We start from the raw sequence: 26,315 nt of genomic DNA on the forward strand, positions 1-26,315 counted from the left end.
GAAGCCAGAGAGAGTGAGAGAGAATGAGAGAGTGAGAGAGCTACACCGCGTTATGGAGCTCCCGGCTGTCCACCTTGGGCAATGGCAGGCTAACGGGGGGACATCGCCGGTTTGCCTTCGATGGCGACAAACACCACGGCGTCCGATAAACGCATCAGGCGTCCATTTTTCCTCCATGTCTTGTTTTTTTTTGACAACCAGCCCCCAACACGATCCTCTATCTCGTTCGATCGCCTAACTGAGGACTATAGCTTCCCTTCGCACATGCACTAGCGTCCTTAACGTGCGTTACTACCGCGTGAGAATAATGGCCCCAAGCCAGTCGCCGGTGAAAACAAAAAACCTACCTCCACGAGAGACAAAAAAAAATAAAATAAAACCCCGTTGCAAAGGTGACACTGACGCGGAACGCGGGGAGAACGCACTAACGCACCTTTTTGGCTAAATATAGCGCTTTTATTGCCCCCAAAAGAACGTGAAACGGGGCCAGAAAACAAACGCACGCACGCACAAAGCGGAGAGGATTAGATTTTTAAAGCCACAGATTAAAGCAAACCAACCGGGGGTGGATATTTATCCGCTTTTTCGAACCGACAAACAAGCCGCTTGAGGTGACGTTACGCGAGCGTGGGCGATCGAATTACAACTGGAGCGTTCGATCGGTGCGATTAACCCGGCGGTACGGTAATCTCGGTACCGATCGGCGAAGAAGCCTTCGGTTCGGTGTGTAACGGGATCTTTCGACCGATTCGAGTGTTCCGGCTTCCGTTGTGTCAGCTAGAAGCTGTTAAAACAAATGTTATTTTGCATCCAAGGCATCGGAAAGACATCTGTCAATAGGCCACGGTGCGATTCTGCTTGCTTGTCTGCCATTTTTCTGTCACCCATAACGCCGCAGGGCACGGAAGTAGTATCGCGTTTTCCCCTTTGTGTGCATTAGCTTAAAAGTGATCGTGCTTAAAACTTTAGAGCCTCTAATCATTATTTGTTTTCTTTCTACCCTTCCCGAAAACAAAAAAACGCAGCAAGTGTCACAACATTCAGTGAACGTGCAGTGTGAAAATACGTTACTAATCGGTGTACTAACGGAGCCAGCAAATTGATAGCAAGTGAAAGTAGTGTGAGAGCGATCAGCGATCGCCAAAACTACGGCGGCCGCCAAGAAGCTCGAGTGATTTTTGCGAATCAAATCGTTCTTTTTCCCACCGGCGGGTGTCCTTTTAAACGTTGAAAAAATAAAACGGGAGCAGTAACGAAACCCGGCATCAGTTCCCCAGCACAACACACCCCTGCAACCGAGGCGCGTGAGATAGTGCTGTTGTTTGCTGCTGTTGATCGATTGTTCCCCCTAGCGGCTGACAGTCGATGCAAAGCGATAAGCAATAGCTAGTGTGTAACGCTGCGAGACCCCTCGTGTGTGTGTGATTGTGCGGGAAAGATTGTGCGCTCGGAGGGTAAACAAATCGCATAAGAGGGTGAAAAAGAAGGACCCAACTTCCCACCCCTAACGCAGGGCTGACGAGTTACGACGACGGTTTGGTAGATTCGTGCCTCTCAGAAAATCATCATCGCCATCGGGCGTTTGCGTCTAATTGAACCAATCAGTATCGTGTGCGTTTTCTTCTTCGTCTTCTTCTTGTGGAGTGAAAAGTGTTTGCAATAAATGTACTCCATGGTGGAATGCTACGGCGACATGGGGCAAATCGGGCAAGATGTAAGTAAACACCCTTTTGTGAACCTTTAGGACTTTTTATGCTCACTCCAGCCTCAGCATTAGACGTAAGACAAAAGAGACTAGACCAAAGCGTCAACTCCCCCTACTCAGCAGGTCGTCTTGATCATAAGGGTTTTCTTCTTCTGCTTCTTCTTCTTCAATTGCAACATCAATACCGAGTTATCTTGCTTGCTCCACATTGCGCGCCCACACAATCGTTTCGCTCACTTCCCAGCCGGCATTGGTTCGAGTTGGTTGGTTGGCTTGTTGCTAAGGCCTTCTTCCAACCGTGTAAAGCCTTACCATCACCACCCAAGCTTACCGATAAGAAAACCTTCCTCCTCCTGCTTCCTCGCTTCCGGGTTTTTAGTTGCAACAAACCTGCGAGCCTTGCAATCGCTGACGACACCAGAGACACCATCGCCACTCGAAACGTTGCCCCGTGAAAAGCACCCCCTTTCTGAAGGGCTCGTTCGTTTATCTCGCACACGATGCACGTTCCAACGAACCCTTTGGCAGGCAGGCGAGGAATATTCTCCACTCGATCAGGCACCACGCTCAGCCTCTTTTGTTGCTGATAAGTGTCGGGGGCTTTATCATTCCTTCCTGCTCGGTTTTTTTTTGCGGATCCGTTGTGATATCGATTTGTGACGAGTACACCAGCCCTTTTGTCTAGACCACCGAACAGGTTCAACGGAGCTGATGACGTGCATGAAACCCCCTCGCTGTTAAAATTAAGGGTGGCTTCCTTACACGGGTGATGTAAAAGAAAAGCTGAAAAGGACACCTCACCAGCAGCTAAACCAGGATGGGGTTGTTAATTCCCATTCGCTTTCAGAACGCGCCCGTTGTCGTCACACGATTTCAACAGCCAAAAAGAACATCACTCACACACACACGGCCCACCCCACCCAAAAGGTTAACGATCGATGGCCTAGATGGGGTGAGAAGCGAGCGAGTGAGAGAGAGAGAGAAAAAAAGAAAAGCAAACGTGTGAAGAAACCGTGTGCTTATTGTGAGGTGCAGTTGTTTGACAACTGCAGGCGGCACCGTATTCACGCCGCCTCGGGTCGATGTCTCGTTAATCCTTTTGCTCTAATTGAAGTGCCAATAGACTGGCCGGGCCTGCACGGTGCCCTTCACAGCTAGGGCCACGCAATGGTGGCAGCTAGGCGCGTGGGGGAGCGCTCGAAGCTGTTTAAGCAATTGTCGCGTTTCGGCGCGTTGTGGTCAATAAAAGTTTAAGGCCCGTACCATTTACCAGATGGATGATGGAATAAATCCTTTCGCCGGTCGGTGGCCGGCCCGGTTTGTTGGGGAAGCCGAATTAAAGCAATTACGCTCGAGCTCGCTCCTAGTTGAGGGAGCTCCCTTAAGAGGTTTGTTGTTGTGCTGTTTGTTATGTGACGCAGCTCGGCGGAAAGGCGGTTTTTTTTTAACGAGCCCCAAAGGGGGGACACACAAATTGTGCTCAAGTGGCCCGTATTTGGCAAAGGAGCTGATCTGGAGGATTGCTATTTTTTGATGGCAACCAGCTGATTCGAGCGTATACGGTTCGTCCTTAATCTTCGCGCGTAGCTGCTCACAAGCAAAGCGTGTGCTGAAAATTCCCCCTGAACTCGTTAGGCTGTGCGCTCAAGCGAAACGACAAACGAAGCACGCCATTTTTTTTTGGTTACATTTTCACTTTTCGACGCGCAAAATCCGCAAGTCATCGCACCATCCTAAAAAACCCTTATCAATGGGCAACGCAAATGTGGCAGGATCTCGCACGCGCGTGGTAGAACACCACGCTATCGGCGTAAACGCGTTGATTGGCCATTTTTCGAGTCACCGTCTGGTGGCAGGAATGTAGGTGAAAAAGTACTTGAACGATTAGCCTCTGTCTCAAGAGCCCCGACGTCTCGAGAGCCAGCCAGAGGTCGATAAGAACGCGGAACGCTTAGAAAACGTGTTTTAGAGCATCCCCTAGCTACTCTTATCGGTTGGCCTAAGTCTCTGTGTGTGTGTGTGTGCTGTGTACACGATGCACTCCCGTGGAGATGCACCCGTTTATCTAACCCTCTCGGCTTTCACCCTGGCCCGGTTGGTGACAAATTTATTCAATTTCCATCTCACCCACCCGCGCGAAGGCCATGGTATTTTAAGACCGTAAAAAGGGAATTTTTACTCCACCACTTTGCTGATAAGGAGCGCCACCCAACAACGGGGTGGTGAGTTGCTTTGCTTGTCCCTGTGTGTCGGTTGCTAAGTGGGCTCGGGAGAATGGTCACGAAATTGTCCGCACAACCAAGCCCCGGTAGGAAGGACAACAACGACGACAACTGGAAACAGCAGCCCAGAGACAGTAGCACGTCACGAGACCCCCAGGTGGTGGGGTTGATCGGCAGACTAGTTGTCAAGTGCGTGGTGCCGGAAACACTCGTGGTGTACTTGCGCTTAGTCATGTTGAGTTGCCCTTTGGCTTTAGATGCACCGTAGACCTAAAGCAACGCCTTCGTTTGATGGTTGTGTCAGCGGGAGCTATCGAGCGATCGATTTTAGAGCGCTTTTCTCGAGAGCTCCAGTGGCGTCTTGGAGATGTGCTCATCTGTCTCTGTTTGCTGCAAGCTGAATCATCCACGAGGACAACGTGGAAGTGAAGCGAAGAGCCACCCCACTGTGCTATGACTAATTTCAGAAGCGCAGGTCAACGACTTCAGCAAAAGGCTTATCGGGGAATCGCGTCACATGTGAGCGGCCCTTTTTTGCGAGACCATTCGTTCGAGATAAGCATAAGGGTTGTGTTGCAGCAGCAAAAAAAAAAACGGCATATCATACCGCCAGAACAACGGCTATCGTAGACGCATTTTCTTCTCAAACCCGCTCTACGTAAAGGGCGTTACACCTGCTGGGCTCGTCTAGCTGCTGGTCTAGGGCCACGGTTGCATTATCTCGCTGGGATAACGGGTTCAGGTCATCGTACCGACGCACCCGGTTGCAGCTGAACCTGTTAAGACGCAGGTTGGTTCGCACGTGGCGTCTCGCGAATGGAGGCGCAAATTTCTCCACCATTTCTAGCTGACGGATCGACACGTTTGCATTGCCGGTTTAGGGGGTTGAACGTTTTCAAAAATGATGCGCTCCTTCTGCGATTGAACAGGTTAACCTTCTGCGGCAGGTTGACCATGTACAACGGGGGCCTTTGGCCAGCTTAAAACACCCCCAGAATCGATCGCTTATCGAGTGGCTTATAGTTCAACCCGAAACGTCTGGTTAACCATTCCGAAAGCTTCAAAAGCAGACACACGGGGTCGTATCTACTACCGTTACGAAACGATACTTGTCGTGTGTGTGCAGCAGGGGTAAGTGTTCGGTAAGAAAAAGAAAACCCACGAAGCGTCAGTGCATTGGCCTCTCCGCGTGCGTGGCTGCACCGACCGCGGGTGCATATACACGCAATCACACCTTAACACACACCGCCCCGTCGGTGTTCCACATGCACACGGAACACGCATCATTGGAGCGAACAACGAAGGGAAGCATCAACAACAGCAACAGCACAAAAAAAAAACGCCGGCTATGGGCTCGTTGCGAAGCGGCCTTTAAATAGATGCAACAACTCATGCCTCATGCTCAGCCGCTTTCCAGCACAGGATGGAGAGAGAAGGCGCATGTAAAGTTCAACTGAACTGAAGTACCCAAATCGTGTGCTTATGTGTGCTTGCATCGGGTGTACTTTTGGGTGCGCAAGGGAGGTTGGGTTGGGAAACCGGCCAGAGAAGACCGGCTCTCCAGCTGGTCGTGTACATATGGGAGTGGCACCGGTCGACATTGTGGCCGGCAGAAGACGTGGTGGCAGAGTAAACAAACTGTTGTAGAGTCGGTGATATAAGTGGGGAAGGGCTTTAGAGAAGAAGGGCTCCAAACACACACACACACGCGCGCGCACCGGGAAGGGCAGGACGAATTGAAGCCGGTATGCACGCTGTTACTAAGCGCCTGAAATTCATGTGCATTGGACCAATTCAAGTGGTTCATGATCACAGATTTTCCATGCACCCCAAACTGCAACTTGTTCTCCCTGAGAAGAGTGACTGTCTTTCTCTCTCTCTCTCTCCCACTCTCAACGAAGGGATGAAATCGAGGGACCTTGAAACGTCCACCGAATGTTGCAGAAGTGGCACAACGCTGGCATTATGCTGGTGGAAAGAGATTAGAAGAGATTGGAACTCAAATCCAACGTCTCCCTTTATAAGCGTTTGCATGTTCTGGAATGATCGTTTGGGGTATGGTTTTCGATAGTTGTTAATTGCAACAATCCCTCAAACAAACAAAAACCACACACCAATCAGCCGTTGGTAGAGAACTGTTGTGGGGCCTGTTTTTGTATCGAAACGCTTGAACTAAATCCGTTTTAAGCTCATTAGCCCCCCCCCCTATCGCGATGATCTCGCCCGAGAGTAGAGCAACGAGACACTGGAAGCAGTTTAGACTCGCTCGTCCAACGCTCTAAGCCTTGTGGTGCAAAGTAGGCGGAAGAGTGCTTAACGCCGAGCGATAATTACTTAATTGCTGCTGACCTAGTGTTGCCATGGATTTTCGCTGGAGCGCGCGTTTAGGTTGTGCGGATTGTTTGCGTTGCTGTTTGCTTGTTTTATTTTTCCTTTCAAACGTCGGTATTCCTAAATGACTTCAAAAAAAAAAAGAAACTAAAAACCGCCAAGCGACAATGCGTGCGGTTGTTCTTCAGCCGCGACCGCCTGTTTGTTTTGTTGATTCACACAACAACGAATCAACACGCGCTGTCTGCGAGGTCTGGGCTCGTATTTATCAAGATAACTAAATCTAGGAGTGTCCCCGTGGGTCTGGTCGTGCGCTAAGAATAGAACCTGTTCCGTCGCCAATCGCGGCGGTCCTGTTTGGCTCTCTCGCGAGACTCGCCGCGTTGATGTCACTGGAACGCTCCGGTGCGGGTTGGAATCGAAGAAACCGGTTCTCGAACAAAGCTGGCTAAAGCCGGCGACTGGCTGATCCGGTCCTGGTGTAGGTGTTCCGAGCTTGCTCCGTGCGAGTGACGCATAGCCAACGATCCGTGGCACGATGGAGGTCACGCGAGGTACTCGATAACTTCCAGACTGCCTGAGCTGATTGATAGTTGCAGGTGCAGGTGCTACGGAAGCCAGCGGACCTACAGCGGCTCCTACACTCCACTTATTTTCAAGCTGATGCATCAACTATTGGATGTGATATCTTCAGCTTCTTCTCGCAGTGATTGATTCCGCGAGTCCTCCACCAGGAGGGTGAGCTGCTGCCAAAGAAATTAATATTCCTCTCGCAGCACAAACAACGGTCACCGACGGCTACAACAAGCTCTAGAGTGGAGGACGAAGTTCACGAGTTCCAACAGCCGCACCAGAAACCGGCAGAGCTTCAGTCTCTGGCGCCAGCACACAGAACCTCGTAGCTCGGCGATGGAAGGGCCACAACACGGATGAACAGTTATGGTCTCTCAAGGTTACACATTAATTGGTGTAAATTAAGCTTTATTATCGTCGCTGAATTTGAATATCATCTCCGTGCCAGCCCGCTGAGCACGGCCTGTTCGTGGAGCGTTTTGTTTGTTTTGTATGGTCCAACAGTTTTTCGCCGTCCTATTTTTGGGGTTAGGAGGCCTCCTGTAGAGCGTACATATTGCGGGGCCGTTTTGTTTCTCGTGTGTACGTTTTTTTTTCTTTTATTCCTGTGTACTTTTTGCTTGCCTCTCGTGGAAGCCAAGCCCGCCAATTTGCCTGGGGGTGGAGTGTGTGTGTGTGTGTGTGTGTGTCAATTAGGAGTTGCTACCGATATTGCGTTAGTCTATCATTACCGAATATATTACCACTTTACGCTCGAGATGTAGCGGTCGTTGTTGTTGCTGGGGGTCATGTCCGTCCGTTCAGAGGTTGAGCAGGTTGCGAAAGAAGAGGTGCGCAAAAAGCATGAAGGACCTCGGGAACATCGAGATTTGAAGCTCATTTGAAAGCATCAGCGTTGTTTTCCTGCCATCCGACAACAAAAACGTCACCGAACAGGTCCTGTCAGGCGTGCGAATCGTCAACGTTATAATTGCTGCAACCGTTGCCGTACGACGAACCGTTGCTAATCGCCGATTAGACACCTCTCTGCACCGATGATTTGTTTGTGCTAAACATTTACACCCCCAAAAATACCCTCTCCTCCCCCGTAGCGAGTTGGGTTTTGGGGGTATCTTGCCACCCTCAAAGCGCTATAATTCTCCCCAACAAATCGTCTATGCGGAGGGAGAAAAAGGCCCACCTTCAAAATGAACGATCTGCTAAAATAGAACACGCCCCACAACGCGCGCGACACCATTTCGCATGCTGGGGGTTTCCTTTATCTAGGACTCGCGAAATTTATGCCACCCTTAGCGTAATCCATATCGTCGTGAAATATAGCATCTATCTAGCGTCCTTACGCGTTGACTTTGGCGCGATTTCGGTCACTGAAACGTGCGGCCCAAGACAGCGAAACTCCTGCCAAGCCGGCTCAAGCTCCAGGGACGGGTTGCGTACGGAAAAACTTTTGCGTTTTGTTCCCTCTTTTTGTTTGTTTGCAACCGGCCATGGAGGGTTTGATTTATTGCAGTTTTTGGCCCTCGTTTGTCGCTCGAACGTGGCACGCGGATTCGCGCTTTCTTTGGCAACTCATTTTTTTTGCTGGTGCGTTTTTGCCTTCCGTTTCGTGTTTATGTGTTTTGTTAGCCGATGTGTGTTTTTTTATTTATCCTACGCCCCGTTTTGTTAGTTACCCCGCCGTCGGCGGCGTCGTACGAGCTGCAGGAAGTCAGTTTTTGGGGGCCCGATTTTCTGCTAATCGCACATGTGGCGTGTGGCGGTTGTGGCCAGATCTTGGCGTCGAGTCGGGAGTTTATGGGAAATAAATGATGAGGAACCTTTAGAACTTACTCCTTGGATCAAGGACTCAAGAACGCGTGTGTGTGAGAGAGAGAGAGAGATAGTGCGAGACCTTGCGCTGCCATTGATTACTGAGCACGCCTTCAAGCGGGTTCTGTTTTTGACGGCAAGAGACTTATAAATAGTTGACCGATGGCAGATGAACGGTAGCGCCGTGGTACCAGGGAACGTAAATACGATCATCACCGTCATCACCGGCACCAGAAATCGGCCACTTTGAGGGTGCAAAAAAAAACGAAAACTACGCATCAACACACCGCGAGGTCTATAAGCGTTATCTATAATTCGCGATGATGTGGAAACCCCTGCAAGTACACCCACCGGTGGGACGTGAAAGGAAAAACACAAGCCGTGAAAATTTAGCACACATCGAGGGCGGAAGCTGACGGAAAGTCTCGATCCGCTCGAAAGGAAGCAGAGAACGTTTTGTTGATCGCGTTGCGAACGGTGGCGCGAATTGCTTTGATGATTGTTGCAGGCGGCACCGACGTTAGGGGGTGGTTTTAATGCAAGGGGCTGTAGATTGAGTAGATGTTTGCTGCGTGTGTTTATTTTTCGGGGGCTCTTTTTCGTCTTCTTTCCCTTGTTTTCCTCCCGCGTGCACTCTATACGCTGTGCGCGCGTATCGTGTAAACATAGAACCGCATGTCGCAACCGGTTCATCGAACCCCCTTCGCTTTGGGGGCACAATAGAAAAGAAAACCAAAACCAACGACAAGCAGCAGAAGAAAAAGAGGCAAGGAAAAACGTCCCTATCACTGCCACACAGCTGCAGGCGAGTTAAAATGCGCGAAATAAGCGATGCCTTCTTCGATAAAGTAAACCAAAACGGCGCCTCTCGACTGAAAAGAGAAAGAGAGACAGAGAGTAGGCCGTGCTTTTAGTAGACGTTCTGGCGCACTTCAGATCGCACGTACCGGTGTAAAATCGGGATGCTTTGTTGTTGCGGTGGTGGGTTTGGGTGTAAGGATGTGTTTTGATTCCCAACCCACGCCCACCGCGGGTGTTACAAAAGATACTGTTCGAGAACATCAACAAAGACGGCACGCTGCCGAGATCGAATCAATGACCCGTAAAACAACAAACGTACGCTCACCGAAAGGGACGAAAGACTGTTGTTGTTTTCATCGTTTTCCACCCTGCTCCAGAAATGGCACTCTCGGTTTCGAAACAAAGCCATTACGATCGGGGTGAAGTGCTTGTTTACTGCTGCAGCACATGCACACATCATCGCACGCGGTGTCACAGAATTCATCCCCTTACCAGGCAGAAGGGTGGGCTTTCCCTCTTTCTTTCGCTCTGTTATTGTTTTTGGCTGTTGTTTTGTTTTTGTATTTCTCTCCCCAATTACTCTGACCCCAAGTGAATGCTGTTTAATCGAAACAAATCAAATAAAGTACGTCCTTTACTGCACGCTCCATCCACCTTCTGAAAGGGGGTGAGCACCCTTATTAAACGGACCAGATCAAGGAAAACATCCATCAACGGGAATTGTTGGCCAAAAAAAAAACAACAAAAAAAAACGTGAACCATTTCAACCGAACAACATCCTGACATTGCGACAGAGGGATAAGAAGAAGAAGAGAAAGAAAAAAGACACGCACATACCCCCTAAAGGCCAAAATGGTGGAAGAAAACACAGCCCCGTTGAAGGATAAAAAGCGAAAGGAAACGTCCCCTCCTCTCTCTTCATGGGGTGGGTTTGCGTTTTTTTTATTCGCGATCGCGCGCACGCGTGTGTGTGTGTTTCTGGCGCTCCTCTTCCTCTTCTTCTTTCGGGGTTGTTGTGGTCCAATTTTAAATAGTTGTTTACCGGCTTTCGGCCGCAAGTTGTTGCTTCAGCGTATAAATAAATACTAAATATAGCGGGTGCGGCGCAGGTCCCCACCCCCTTTTTCGCCTTCCTCCTCCTCCTCCTCGGGCTGTGGTCCCCCAGAGCGCGTGGTCTGGTTTTTCCTGCCACCCCCTTCGAAATCGGGCGATCGTTCGTTTTTATTTTCGGGATTGGCTTTCCTCGCCGTTGCGATCCTTCCTCTCCGGCAGGGAGACATACCTTCACCGGCCCTTGAAAGGATGTGTCGACAGAAACGTGACGCGGCCCGCCGTTTTGGAGTGAATGAGGCCTGATAACGAGAACGCTTAAGTGCGAGCTGGCAATGAGGGACACGCACCGAAAAGAGCCTTCATTTCGGCCGGTTTTTTGGGGCTGTAAGGAGTTACGTCTATGAGTCAGGATTTTTTTTTGTTTTTTGGCCAGGATTCATTAAGTGAATTCCTTCCTTCCAGTTTTAAATTGACTCTCGCTTTCTCTCTCGTTCTCTCACTCGAAATGCATACCCTGGCATGCATCCGACAGGTTCCGTGACCTCGTACGATGGCGATAGAGTAGCGGGTTACTAACCCACCGGATGCCTTTTTCCCCCCATTGTCCTCGATCTTGCGCTCCAACCCTCGTGGCCGCGATGATTATGCCGATGTTGGGCACCCGCGTACGGCACAGTTACTTATCGCAATCGGTTTGCGTCTGTCTCACTCGCTCCACCCGACGCCCATCACAAAACCGGCTCCTTGGTCCTGCTGCGGTCAACGTGAGGTACGTGAGGTACGGTGCGAAGGATGCGGCACCTTCCTGGGGCATGCGAATGTTGCAAATCCGGCCCGAGATTACATCATGCCGCGTTTTTATTGTGCGTGCGTGTGTGTTCGGCTGTGTTTTTCTGTGCTTCTTTGTTGCGAACTTTATGTCCTTTTTTTCGCGTTCCGCATGGAACGCAGAGTGGAAGGAGTCTTATGGCATACCGGGAAGGTGGGGGGGGGGGGGGGGGGGGCGTGTGTTAACGATGCGTATTCAGAGCAGTCGAAAGCCGAGGTCATCACGCTTCAGTGATCGCTGTGGTGCTGTGCCAGTCGGGAGGGGGAGGTTTCGCGCGAATCAATAGACCTTCTCGGTCGAGCCAAGGAAGCAATCAAACTGACCTATTCTCAAGCCTACCCCCAAGGGGGGGGGAGGGGGGTGATCACTTGGCCACTTGCTGTGCCGGGGGGCTGTGCACTAAGCTGTGAGTCCTTTAGCCTCGCACGCAGTGTAATCAGCGGACCGGAACCTACTGGGGCGGCGTTCTCGAATGAAAGTCCGGCTCTTCTACAAACCATCTATCGAACAAGCGAAGGGTGGAATTGTCTTCATTTGGTTGTGGACAAGTGCCTCATTTCGAGGCGACCGAAAATCATTCAAATACGAGTATAACGCACCCGCTCACATAACAGGTTTAATTTGTATTCTAATCACAACCGTACAGCGGGAGCTGCAAACCCCTAAACCTGCAGAACCCATCGGTGTGCTCGCGGCAGGCTGACCGTGAGGAAGACGCGGCCTCTAGCCTTCAGCATAATTTATCCATCATAGCGGGGGAACGAGTGATGTGGGATCCATCATTATTGAAATAGCAAACAGCAACAGGAGGCTCAAAACATACCCTCATCGAATGACATCCATCGAGCGTTCGCGAGAACGTGCCATTCGTGTCGGTTGGGCGCTTTATGGGCGACCTCTAGCGTCGGGGTGGGCAGTGGGTGGTAAAATGGTAGCACTTCCTGGACGCGGGGGTGGTGTGGGAACGGTTCATGGAACCTTGAAGCTGCACCAGCTCGATGCGGAAAAAGGAAACATAAGCTCGCAATCGCGCCCACGTTACCATCGGAGTGCCCCATTTGCATAAACGTGTAGCGATGGATCTTCTTTTCAGTGGCGGGAATGTTTTGTTTTCCAAACCACCACCCCCCCCCCCCTTTAGAGGGATGCGGGGGAGGAGCTTTTTTTTGTTAGCTTTCCACGCGCCCTCCGTTTTTTTGTTGCTTATTTACTAAACAAAACCACAATGCACAACAACACCCCATTCCATGCGTAACAATTATCCACCCCTAAATGGGGGGGTGTGTGGAGCGAATTAAATACGCTTCCATCTTGTAGCTCGCGATCAGCACGTTCCGCATGCGTTCAAGTGGACGATCAGTAGTTTCGCCTCATCTCAGTTCGAGTTTTTGGGGTCCGTTTTGGGTGTTCTGAGGTTAACCCGATTATTGTGTACCCTGTCCACTTGGGGGTTGAAATGAAAAACAACGCATGGCACGATCGTGCGAGATCGTACGCGTAAGGCTTCTGAGGCCATCTCGTGCACAAAAACCCCACATGCTGCTGTCCTCCCCCCCCCCCCCCACCCGTTCGTTTTAATATATGCTAATCGATGCGATAAAACGCAGATATCTGAAAAGAGGCCCGCCCCAGGAGGGTTTTTCGTGCGAATAGCGCTTGTGTGTTTTATTTTCGTTGCCTTTCCCGTGCATCAAAACATTCAAAACAAAGCCTAAAATAGTTGCACGCACGTGATCGCGACCCCGCGCGATGAGGTGGATAGGATTTGCGCGTTCACCAGCGAACGAATGCGATCCAACTCCCCCCAAAAAAGGGTACGGCGAGCACTCGAGGCATCGATCGCGTAACGGCCGATGGTTTGGCCGTGTTTGATGACGTGACCCGTGATCGAGGACCCTCCAAAAGGGCACAACGCCGTGCTGCACAGCAATAATGCGCTGTGTTGAACTCACCTTCCCCTCTATGTCACTCGGTTTGTACGGCTTGAAGGGTTTGGTACCCCGGGAAAATGCATAAAACATCACCGCTCGCTCATATGGTTCGCGTTTCCCATTTTTGGCTCCCCGGGGACCCTCCTGCAGCCAATATCTACACCTACACACGTGTTGACACGCGCCTGGAAGCGCGCTTCGGTACATTGTTTGGACTGAGCTTCTGCTCTAGACCCCTATAGCTTAGGTCCAACGGGTCTCGTGGAAAGCCGTCGGAGTTGCGGGGCCGGTACGTGCCCGGGTTGGGGCGTATTTCAAATAAAGTGATTTATGATTGATTGTGTTTTATTGGGCACTCTCGCACGAGGCGGGTGTCACGAAATGCAAAAGGGACAGTGTCAGCAAAAGGGGGACGGTCTATTTTGTAATTGAACTTTATGATCACGACGCATACAAAGTGCGCCTTTCGGGGTGGGGTGGACGATTGAATTTAATCACAATCTGGCTCATAACACCCGCGCGTTTGGAGTGCTTTGGAGTCGCTGGTGTCGCTCGACATGGGCATGAAGATTTCATTCTTTCGGTTCGCTTCAGAAAACCCGCTGAGATGTGTACGTGCCTTTTACAGAAACTTCGCGTTCCATTGTGACTCTGCGGCCGGCTTGAAATAGAAGCCCATTCTAAAAGTAGCCAAAGCCAATGCTGGAAACCTTTACGCGGCGTTGCATGTGATGATATCATTCGCGTCGAACCGACTCCGACGATTTGGCTGGTTGGAGCGCAAAAACAGGTCCTTTTTTTCCTGCCCCGCAAGATGCTTGCGCGATGTGTGATTGATCGGTAATGTTATTTTGCTGCGTTTTAGCAGAGAAACAGCGAGCTGAGGCAAAAAACAAACGCCTTAATCCCATAAGAGGTCCCACTCAGAAACCACCAGCAGCGCGTGGAAGACCAAAAATCCAACCCCGAACCGTAGCCGTTTGGTGTTGGCTGGCGTCTTCATTTTCCGGCATAATTTATCACTTTGTTTTGATTCTCCAACGCGGCCCATTAACCGGGCACGGGCGCTTGTGAGCCGGTGCCAGTGTTCCATCTGTTTGACCGGGTTTGAGCTCGTGAAAGTTTGCGAGGGTGGAACCAAATGGCCTGTTCTCGGGCAGGTTTCCTGTGTCGTGTCATGCGCTCATCTAGGCGCTTGGAATAGCTTCACCACTCGCTGCACTAACCCGTTCAAGGATACTTTAGTTTTCCTCATTAGTAACTGCTGTCGTCGTAAAGGAAAACGATTAACTTGACACTTCTGAGCAAGGTGGTTAATTAGGAAACTAAATAACTACCAGCCCCTGGTGACAATTGGAAGGCGTTCGAAAGAGTTCCAGAAGCTTGATTTACCATCGTAGCCAGTGTTCTACACCAACAGCAAAATTAATGCGGTAACAAAATCAACGATAACGATGCGTTGTGCTCGAAAGAAAAAGAAGGGACCCGTCACGGACAACTTGCTGCTCCATGAAATATTTAAACATTCGACTTGTTTGGATCATCATCATGGACCAAGCGAGGATCACGGCACGGGTGGTGCGTTCTTAAGCTAGCACTCTCTTCACGCTTCCCCACGGGGTTTGAGGAGCGAAAAATACGAAACAAAAAAAAACCCTCACGAAAAAAAAGCAGAACACCTCACTTTAACGGCGCGCGGGAACTGTAGGGATTCAGAAGGTCACCCAAAACGCGTCGCCGGGGGTTGATTCTGTCAACAGATTTAACACACCGATCGCCACCGAATCGTAACCGGATGGTAGGCACCGTCATCCCCCCCCCCCATTTCGGTGTGGCGGTGCTGCGAACAAAATGGCGCACCGTTTGGTGGAGCTGTAAACATCTCATCAACTCTCCGGGTGATTTCGAACCGTTGGGAATATTATGCGACGTGGTTGCTGGAGCTGGGTGGAAAAGCTGGTGAATGGGGAGGGGGGTGCCCTGTTGAAATATGTTCCTGCCAGCCAGGGTGAGGATTATGTGGAGTTGACGATGGTAAACGAGCGCCCGGATACATATGTTGAAACCGAAGGACACCCACCGATCGTAACCCAGGGGTTGTTTTATGTCTGTTTTTTTTTTTACTTTTCTTTTGAGAGATTCTTGTGACGGAAATTAAATCTTACGCCTTCCAACTGGTGCGGGCTTAGGAACGCACTGCGATATTTGCGACCTGTCGGTTTCGTTGTCATCTAGCGCACACGGTTGATTAGTTCCTTACCGAACCCGTCCGGGGGGGAGTTGGTTTTTGACGATTTAATTCGGTAACGTAACTGCAACAAACGCGAACCCCCCCCCCACAATTGTTCCGAGGGACACAGAAACGCACGCGCGACGTTTGGGTAGTTATTTGACGAGCTCAAACCGGTCCCTTCAAGGACCTTTGGTGCCTCAGTGCAGTCCCAGGTATCACCGTTCGCTCCACCGAACAACCGAATCTCGACCAAGGTCCCATAGCTTCGTTCGGTGGAGGTTAATATCCAATTTCGGGACCCTTACGCACGTCGTACGATCGTGATACGATGCGATGTTGGGTTCGCGCGTGGTACAGATCCCCTGCAGGTGCTTCATTTGTACTTTAATTTTCTGCTTTTTTTTTGTCGTCTCAACCTTCCACTTGGTTCGGGTTGCCTTGCCGGTTGCCGTTTGGCCGATAAGTTATTCCATTAAACTGTCAACCCCCACGCCGTTTGACGATGGCGCCAGAGTGTGCTGGTTCGGTTTTGCGATCGCACGATCACGCGTTCCCACTCGAGGTGCTTTGAGGTGCTGTTATATGACAGATGGATGATGAGAAACGATCTTCTGGGGTTATTTTCAATGTCACGCATCGGCATGTTGACACTGACATTGTTGAAAATCGTCCACTTGGATGAGTGGTCAAGATCACCGGCAAAAGGTTCTCGCAAGAGAGCTAACTTTTACGAGATTCTAGAGAGTTAACAGATAATTAATTTCCCTAAACGAACGGTCGTCATAGTTTTCTGCAAAACAATGGCAACTTAGTTTGCTTTGAAGCATGTCCTACCGTTATCAATGTTGCAACTTCTCGGCCTTCTTTGATGACATTCCTCGTCGCACACAGCGAGACACGCAAGACAATTCCAACCTGCAGTTTGTAGTGTATTGGTATGCGACCATCAGTAACATTGTACTCTGGTCAGCAGCTATCCTCGACGTCATTCTAAGCCAATCCACCTGCAATGTTCCAGGACGTGCACGCTTCCGGATGACAAACTTGACACCGGGATTAAAGTCGAAGTGCACCAACGATCGCAAACACTAGAGATTTATCGGGTCACGTGTAGCGCCCTCACACAGCACGATCAAGCGAATCCAACACCCGCTTGGTTGCAGTCCTACGGTTGGTGACAAACAACACCCCACACACTCTGCGGTGACTCTCAAGTCTCGCGTCTGGTACGCCTTCACCGATGCGGACGTTACATAAATCCTGCCCCCGGACCTGACCGACTCCGGGATACCCATTAATTAGGTAAACGATCTTGATCGGCTCGGTGTGCTAAATTGTATCTTATCTGCTTTGCAACTAGATCGAAATCTCGAAACGGAGTCGGAATTGACATGTTCAGCATTTCGATGACGGTACGAACGGGCGGGCATTGTTTGGCTCTCGGGGCCAGTGAGCAATAAAAGTGCAACTCAAGTCTAATAAGGAAGTGGTCCTGGCGGTTGTTTCGTGATACGTGCCCGGTGGCGGTCGTTCTCGATGCTCGTGCCGATCGTAAAGCCGTGCCGAGATTTCTAAAACATATGCCGTTGGAGGTGAAACCGGGTCGCTTATATGCGCCCGGAAGCCGCGGCATCCAAACGAAGAGGCGCACATTTCTGCATCCTCCAGATGGGGCACGTTCGGGCCATTTCAGCTGCGCCCGGATGTGGTTTCGCGATGGCGCGGCTCATTTTACTTTCGCTTGCTTACGTTTCGCACTAAACAATGAGAGCTCGTATACGCCATCAGATAGCGAGAAGAGAGAAGTATTGGAAAATCATCACGCGCGCTTTTCCGTTTTAATAGCAACTTTTTGCAAAACAAACGGCCCCCGCCGGTGTCGAGTTTATTTCGAATGTAAACGATTCGATCCTTTAAGGTTTGTGCACGCGTTTTCCAGTTACTAAAGTCGGTGGCACGTCCCTGAACCGACCGGTGCGATGTTCAATAACAGCAACAACAGCGCTTTTCCTTACAGCTGACGCTTGTGAGCTCACTTAACTTGGCGATGATGAATTACCAAGCTCGTTCGAGCCGCGTAACGGGCGAGAGAAAATGCTCACACGCACACACCTCGTCAAATTTGCCGGAGCCGGGGATGAAATGTAAACAATTTAAAATTGACGACTCGTTGCACCCCCCACACACCCTTGTAACAACCCCCGGCGAGAGCTTTAAGTGCCGTTTCGTGAAGCGAGACACACAATGCCACCGTCACTTACACACGCACGTACGCACGCACGCATCCATCATCGTTTTGCGTACGGGTGACATTTTGGGGTTGCGGATGCCTCGCGAGCGTTACGACGATCATATGTTCGCGACGAGCAGCTGTTTTTTTTTTGTGTGTGGGGAAGGGCAAACAAACAGACAAAAATTAAACTCAAACTCCCCCGGCCCGTGGTGGTGCCAAATAAGTATGCAAATGTGATCGTACTAGGGGCAAGCGAAGCTCGAAAAAGGGGCACACGGTGCGTGAAATCTTTCAGTTCCAGCTCCCTTTTGGAAGCACAATTTGACACACTCTCGCCCGCTGCAATGGCACCGTTTTAGACGCCCATTTACTGTGGACTGCGTTGACGAAATCCCAAACGCAATCTTATGCTTTGCGCATTGCTAAAGGACGTCTGGCTGGGGGTTCCTTACCCAGGGAGCTTCGATGCACGCCACAAAATGGCAGCAACCACACCCGAAGGACCGGTGGTTGACATGCAAACAAATTCATTTCGAGTGAGATAATCATTATCACACGCCGCTGCCTCGTGATGGGCAACGAACCAGACGCTCACTCGGTCCAAGTCCGGTGATGGTTATGATAATGAAACTTGATAGGGAGATAGACGGCAGTTTCCGTAAACTCCACACCGGTATCCTTCGCCACGCCGAACAGTGATCGGTGCTGTTTGTCGTACGGTAAGGGACGACGCCCTGACCGCGGAAGCAGGCGATGGTAGTGCGAGCTCGTAGTATTATTCTAATGAGCTTGTTGACAGGATTTAATCTAACCGATGCCTGCTGATGTCCTCGGTCCGCCGTACACGGGAACCACCGAATGATGAACGTTTTGTTTGCGTTTGGTTCCACGCGATGGCCGGAAGGGTGCGCTAATTATGATCGAAACCGTCATTAATCATTTTATCGCAGCTAACACTTTGACAATGATCCAGCTGCAAGCGATTTCGTTACGTTCCCATGTGTGTGTCTTCTGAGCAAACCGTCGCGGCAACCGCGCTGAGCTCACATTTTATGGGACGTTCCCGTCAACTGCGCACGTTTTTCATGGTTTTCTGGAAAATGTCCTTCAGAACATTCTTCGTTTTTGAGGAGTTTTTTGGTAGTTGTTTTTGTTCCCCTTTTTTCTGCCAAATGTGCGTGCCAGTCGCTGAGATAAACAAAATTTTGGACGGGTGAAACCCAACGGAATGTGCGCTCACAGATGTTTCCCATTAGCTGCTTACGACCTCAAGAAAGGACCGCGGGTCGACGGAGTCGTAGAGACAACAACTTCTGCGCAGCTGGATGCTTAGCTAATTCCATCTGGCCGCTAGAGGGGTGAAAGCGAGAACATCCCTCAGCGGGCCGCGATACACCGCGGTTGGTCGTGATCGAGCACCACAAGGAATAGAAGATCATGTGCGATCTTCTAGCGTTCGAAGTACGTTGCTTTGTACCTTAGTTGATGTAAGAATCCGATAGCTAGATGAATCGGTTTCGGAGCGTTTTTTTGTAACAATGGCTAGCTCTCCAACATCTGGACTACTTCTTCTATATGATCATATCCCTAAGTTTTCCAAAGCATCAAAGGGGGAAGAAAGAGACACACACAAAAAGACCGCACATTTCACCGAACAGCATTTGTGTGTTTAGACTATCTCCATCGCATCAGCGCACTCGTGTTATCAGAAGCCGCAACAAATGCAGGGGTTGTTTTTCATCAACAACAATTAAGCTGGAACGCCTCCACGCTGGAACCTGCCAGCTACAAGTGGGTTAACGATGGAGTCAGTACACACCCGGCGGTTGTGTTGTGATCGCCTCAGTCAAGAAAGAGAGAGAGTCCCTACAATGTTGCTATTTGTGTACCACTGATCGGCAAAACTGAAGTATGCACGCTGATGCAACCGTGTTTATTCGAGTGCTTATCGCCCAACCGGAGCAGGAAGTCAGTGGCCAAGTTGCTCGCGGTAAACCGGCGTGGTAAACAGTACACCACTGCATCTGGGCCAAACCGTGCATCCCACCGGGAACGGGAGCAAATGCACCGACGATTTACCGGACGAGCTCGGGGGACAACAACAACAAAAAAGGAGCAAGGAAATTTAGCGCTTATCTCAGCTGGAAGCTCACGGACGAACCAAGGGCCGTTGGGTTTTTGCATGTTCGCAAACCTTTTCCAGCCATGTATCGCCAGGTTCCGGCATCTGGAGGGGTTTGTCTGGCCGTGCATGGGGTTGTGAAGGAAGTGAAGGAATTTTGATTGTGTCACACCGAAGTTGTTTACCGGCAGATGTGTTGTTGCGCGCCCTTCCCGCAAGGGGTTGTGCGAAAACCGCACGTTCTCGCCGGTCGGATGGTGCGATTAAGATTTGCAAGCGAAAAGGGAACAAACAGATCTCTCCACCGGGGGTGGGAAGGTCTAATGAAGGTGTAATATTTATCGATTACACACGCAGCGTGTGGGGTGTGAAGCGCGGCACTGAACAACAGCCGATAATCTCGGTGGGGATTGTTTTGCTGTTGCTGCTAAACTGCTGTGTACCTGATTGATGCACAATCGATTTAACAATATGCAATGTCACAGCCGGAAGAGACGGTGTGGCGTTGGGGAATGGGGACCGGTGGGATCAAATGACACCAACGGGGATGTCTACAATGGGCTGAAACAAGCTGTTGATGTTTACCGTGAAGGGATGTCGGCATTAGGCTCACCTTGGCTACGTCGATCACGGAAAGAGTGAGTTATTTTTATCAACCCAACCCACATCGGTCTTATCTTTCGTCCTTCTTGAGGATAACCGTGAATCAGCCATACTAGAGCATGTGATGAACGAAGCATTGGTTCGGAACTCTCAAGCAACACCACATCTAGATCGTTTCGATCGTCGGAAAATGGACGGAAATTCACACTTTTCACCGTGCACAATGTGCGATCTCACGGAACGTCGGTACACTCTACCGTATGGTTGTCTTATCGGTGACCGGGTTGACGTTCCCCCCCTTCTCCTCTCTTAGTTTGATAGGAACTCGTCGATCGGTCGAGAGCGCAACAATCCAGAATCGAGCTCAGGGGTCAAGGAAAAAAGAAGGATCCTGAGTAGGGCGAGTTCAAACGACTCGCGAATCAACCGTGCTAGTCCTCACCGTTCGACGATTGACGTCAATCTGGTTTTATCAGGACCTTCCGGCGATTCGGGTCGACGTCCGGCGTTCCGCGATAACTCCACGATCGTCTGTCGCGCACCATTAGGTGACCGGTTTAAGGGCGGGTTTCCTTTCCACTTTGCCCAGTTACATCTTCGGAGGTTCTGATTGCCTTTTTTGTTGACATCGGTGTGCTTTCTCCTTGCTTTGCAGTATGGCTCAAAGAATGCGCCGACAGACAACTCGAATCTGGACCTTGTCACCAAGGTGATGGCCTGCCACACGCGCTATCTGGACCACTTTCTGAAAACGCAGAACTTCGTGATGCAGTCCGATGGCCCGCTGCCCTACGATTACAGGAACTACATTGCAATTATGGTACGTACCGATGCTTGCTCCTATTGCTTTCATCAGCCTTGGGTTAATTGACTGGCCAATCTTTCTCACGGATCACTCTCACCAACAGGCTGCTGCCCGGCATAAGTGCACGTACCTGGTGAACCAGTACGAGGAGGTATTTCTAGCGAACGGTGGCAACCCGAGCTGGCTGAACGGGTTCGAGCACATCCCACCCAAATTGCGTGCCATCTCGGACATCAACAAAATTCTTGCCCACCGACCGTGGCTTCTCAACAAGGAACACATTGAGCGGCTCACGAAAGGACAAAACAGCTGGTCTCTGTCGGAAGCGGTGCACGCGATCGTGCTGCTAGCCCACTTCCATTCGCTGTCCTCGTTCGTGTTCTCCTGCGGGTTGACGCAGGAGCTAGACGGTGCTAGTCATAAAATCGAAAACAACAACGTTCTCACCCAGAAGACTGCTTTCAATCGTCTGAATGATCTGTACAATTCTCATCATCCTGAAAACATCCCAAATGGTGACGATGGTAGGTTGAACAGAAACCGAGGCGACTGTCAGGTGTCCCAGACACCGGAATACTTGAATGAGCCGCTACAAGTGATGTTCTTCCTTGTATCCCGCAGGCAATATCCGTCCGGAGGTGACCGTCGATGCACTGATGCAGCGCATGAAGCGGCTGTCGGAGAAGAACGACGAGTGCAGCGAAACGGAGCTCAGCAATCGGTTCAAGCACGTAGAGCAACAGGCGGCTGAGCTGCCACCGGTCATCCGGGAGGCTGCGGCCGAGGTACCACAACAAATAGGCCGCTACGTTGACGATCCTAGCTTCACATATCAGGACTTTGCGCGTCGCGGTGCGGAAAACATTCCGCAAACGTTCCGGATACAGGACTACTCCTGGGACGATCACGGCTACTCGCTAGTGAACAGGTATGCGTATGAACTCCAAACGCTTTCGGAGCGTGTGCACTGAGAAACAATGTGCTTTTCGCTCGACAGGCTGTACAACGATGTCGGATTCTATCTGGACGATAAATTCCGGGCGGCTTACAACCTCACGTACTATACGATCGCCGGTCGTACGAACGTCGACACGTCCAAGTTTCGCCGTGCCATCTGGAACTACATCCAGTGCATCTACGGCATTCGCCACGACGATTACGACTACGGTGAGGTGAACCAGCTGCTCGACCGGTCGCTTAAGATGTTCATCAAGACGGCCTGTTGCTTTCCGGAGCGAATCACCAAGATGGACTACGACAGCGTACTCGTGGAGCTGCAGCACAGTGAAAAGGTACTGCGCGGAACGAGGGGTCAGCTATCGATGGTACTGACTGTTGGTTCTATTATTTTTTTAAGGTTCACATCAATCTTATGATCTTGGAGGCCCGCAACCAGGCGGAGCTCTTGTATGCCTTACGCGAAGTTATGCGATACATGACATGATTACCACCGCCAGGACGATGACGTTGGCCAGTTTGCGAGCTGTCTGCATCTGTCAAGTAATGGAGCACGTGTGATCGAGGGAACCGAGGAATGTCAGAAAAGATGGACAAGAACTGCGTGATATAGAATGATAAATTGAAATGAGATGGAGTGCGATTTGGGTAGCGTTAAGAAGAAGAGTTTTTTTTAACGCAGGAGTATTTGTGAACATAAAGTTGTTTCTGTTGTGTTATTGTTGTTGACTATTTTAAACACCCGTCACGTTATTGCATGGATGAAACGACACGAGTGATAAGATTTGAGGCGACCGCGAATAGGGCTGGAATGAGCAAACGATACCGGAGCCTTGGCCGGACCGGCGTGATGTGCAAGCAAATTGAATATTTAGATGGGTGATAATAATATATAAACATATACTACATATACATAATACGTGGCTCCTCGTTCGAAATGCGCATGAATACCACACAATGCGAAAAACGTACTGTTCGAAGAGGAAGAGGATTAATGTTCAAATACATCTTCCAGATCAGGGAAAAATAGTCAGATAAAATCACATTGACGCAAAAGCGTACAATCCAGAACGGGTGCAATCATTCAACGAATAGAGCACGAAAAGCGTACAGCTATAAAACGAAGTAATGATAGTTAGAGCTCTATCGATTTTCATCCAAGACATCGGTACGATGCCTATCGTTTGGATGAGAACTATTTTGTAATTTTATATTTCCATTTGACAAAGCACGAAAAAGTAATCACGCGTGAAACGGATTCAAACACGAGCATAACTTACTACAAATAGATCCAACTATGAGAGTCTGGTGGCATTGCTTACAACCCCTCCACTCTGATCTCACTGTGATAAGGTGTATTTTCTTCTCATTGTAGTTGCATCAGGCTTCGAATTACCATAAAGCGAATGGCGTAAAGTGTGCATTAAATAGCTAACATATACGTTGTTTCCAAATCTGCCATAGAGAAGTTTCGTTGCTGCAATTTTATTTGTTATGTTTTTACTCACATTATAGTGACATCAACCTTGATGCTTAAAGGAGAGCTACGAACACAGTTGGATGTTTACAAGGCCAACCTACACCACGTGCAATTTCGAAGCCATGTTGGTTTTCTTTACCCTTCTCAGTCTACGGTTGGTAGAGCTACTTTGTATCGGTCTAGTCGCATAATAATCGACACAAAAAGAACAAGATGATCATAGAACGAGGGTTCTGTATTTGTTATAACTAAATTCTGTTCATGCGATGTCTTAATTTGAGCGCCACATGTTGGGCAAGCATCAGGGAGAATTGATCAATAATTTGTTATTGCCACTCTTATCGGAATGTCTTTGTTGCCTTTTTTCATTACCTACGATCATGAATACACAAATGTTTGCTGAAATAGCCGCCATTGATAGCACCCGAGTCCGTTACGTTAACGTTAAACGAACCATGTATTGATATTATTTTCTTTCGGCATAGGAACGAGGATATATTTTTCCACTCGCTAATTTTTACGTTTGTAACGATCAATGAAACTGCTTGCGAATACGATCTCCAAATATAGCGATAACGAATTGATAACAAATGAGGATAAAGTTGGAAAGGGTTTTTTCGATGAAAACTTTTTGTTTCATTAATTCGTTTGAAAGTAGAACCATTAGCCTGAAATGAGAGCAACATGAAATGTATTACCTGGTCGAAATTGTAAACTGCAAACATCGGTTGTTATACGGTAGCGTTCAGAACAGGCCAGTGAAGATGATTAGGACATTCTGAATCGTGCCATCTTTTGCAAAAGTGCACGATTCCGTGCAGTAATATCAGGACGATCGCTTAAGTTAAGCGAATGTAGCAAAAAAAAACTTTTGCAAAGAATTTTGTAAGAAAACATCAATAAATCTACAAATATTTTTCTTCCATAATGCCATCGTTTATTGTGCGCTTTTTATGTGTATCGAAATGTGTGCGTAAAGCTATTCTTTATAAAGCTAGGTCCGCAGTTAGAGCGGGTTTCGGTTAGCTTCAGAAGACCTGCGCGGCATGCAACAGATATGGGCAGCGGTTAATCGTAGAGTCGATCGTTGTGTGATTTAATATGTGATTATCTTGTGCCAAAACGTGTATTCAAATAAATCGTAAGCTTGGGGAGTTTGCATACAACATATGGAAGTAGTATCCTAGGCTATATGTAATAATGCGCGTTATCCCATTGCTGCTGCTGCATTCATGGACAATGCATGGCTGAGCAGTGCATTTCGATGTAGAGTGTATTCGACCAAAATCTCCATGTTCGTAGCAGTTGGTAGAAAATCAACTCACCTACGACTGACGATTGAAACGATATTGAAACGAGAATCCGCGTTTTAAAGTTGTAAATGAATAAAGTTCATCTTACTTTACAAAGAATAACATTTTTACAAATAATAACGGTCATAGATAGTACGCCATCTATAAATTACCCACACACCAAAGAGAAATGATGAACAACGAGTATAAATCCTGCAGTAGTACGGATGAAATTCTTAAACGCTTTCCTACTTACCAAACAGGTAAACATTTTCATATACTTTGATTTATATAAAATTTTTGAAGGTAACTATTTTGAAAGGTAGGAAAAATAACAATGTTGTATTGCGTGCACTACACCAATTTTTACGATGTACACAGAGGAGTAATACCCAGTTTCAATAAGGTAACAGATGCCCAAAAACTGTTGTACAAAACTACATCATCGTGATCAGGTGACCGTACAGGTACAGTAGACACACCCTTCGACACAAAAGAACACACACGATAGTGGTATAAAACCTGGTACAAATGCACAATATCCCATCACTACAAATCAGTTAATCTTGGCAGCAACATCTATCTTTAGTCGACTCAAAAGAATTTTGCTGGCTGTCTAAATTTGTCGGTTATCGATTCTGCAAGCTACAACCAATTAGAGATGGAGCGTGATATGTTGGAAGTTGAACAATGTCAGAAGCGTGCATCGGCTCGTTTATCCGACAAGCAGAAGTTCTCTCCGATTCCGGTGGACAGTGACGGTAGCGACGACGATGGCCGACTACAGATTGCCTGGGAAGAAGAGCAAAATACAACTCAGTCCACGCACAGTGAGGAGTCCCAATCAACGGAGACGAGCAGCACCAGATCTTCAATCGGGAAATCTATTCAGGATACAATACTGAAAGATCTAAAGCTGTACAACCGATCTCCGCTTAACAGATGGAGCTCCATGATCACGTTACATAACCATCAACTACCGATAACATTTCACAAGAATATGGCACGGAATTATCCTACCGTCAACCGAACGCCGGAACAGTTGGAGACTCGTCGCCGCAACACTGAAGCTGCCCGTATCAGCAGAGCTAAGACGAAAATGGCGCAAAGGATGATGGAGAAGGAAGCGGAAGAATTAAGTGTAACGAATTCTGCAGTAAAGCGAGTGGTGGCAGCGCGATTGGTGTACGTCAACGCTATCAACAAACTGCTGAATTTTCCCCAGATTCAATTAAGTTCCTTCAAGGACATCGAAAGCGAAAACTTGGAGGCGTACGAGTAAATTAAGGACTAGCTGGATATAAAATGCAATTTTATTTATGATTATAAACAATTT

The 26,315-nt window shown here is 49.0% G+C and overlaps 1 protein-coding gene across 1 annotated transcript; it reads left to right on the forward strand.

The window, feature by feature from the left end:
• Positions 1-1,663: 1,663 nt before the first annotated feature.
• LOC128727331 (sestrin homolog) lies at positions 1,664-24,985 on the forward strand. The gene is made up of 6 exons (XM_053821230.1): positions 1,664-1,714; positions 21,101-21,265; positions 21,354-21,774; positions 21,872-22,178; positions 22,248-22,542; positions 22,608-24,985. Exons 1-6 carry the CDS (start codon positions 1,664-1,666, stop codon positions 22,692-22,694), a joined length of 1,326 nt encoding a protein of 441 aa, XP_053677205.1. The 3' UTR covers positions 22,695-24,985.
• Positions 24,986-26,315: the final 1,330 nt, after the last annotated feature.

Source organism: Anopheles nili, chromosome 3, assembly GCF_943737925.1.
Source record: "Anopheles nili chromosome 3, idAnoNiliSN_F5_01, whole genome shotgun sequence".
In the NCBI taxonomy this organism is placed as follows: domain Eukaryota; kingdom Metazoa; phylum Arthropoda; class Insecta; order Diptera; family Culicidae; genus Anopheles; species Anopheles nili.

What these genes read in the sequence shown, in the direction of transcription:
- LOC128727331 (XM_053821230.1), top strand. Translation starts at nt 1,664, where the DNA reads ATGTACTCCATGGTGGAATGCTACGGCGACATGGGGCAAATCGGGCAA. An exon ending in GGCTACTCGCTAGTGAACAG is followed by an intron (nt 22,179 to 22,247) that starts GTATGCGTATGA and finishes TTCGCTCGACAG; the next exon opens with GCTGTACAACGATGTCGGAT. An exon ending in AGCTGCAGCACAGTGAAAAG is followed by an intron (nt 22,543 to 22,607) that starts GTACTGCGCGGA and finishes TATTTTTTTAAG; the next exon opens with GTTCACATCAATCTTATGAT.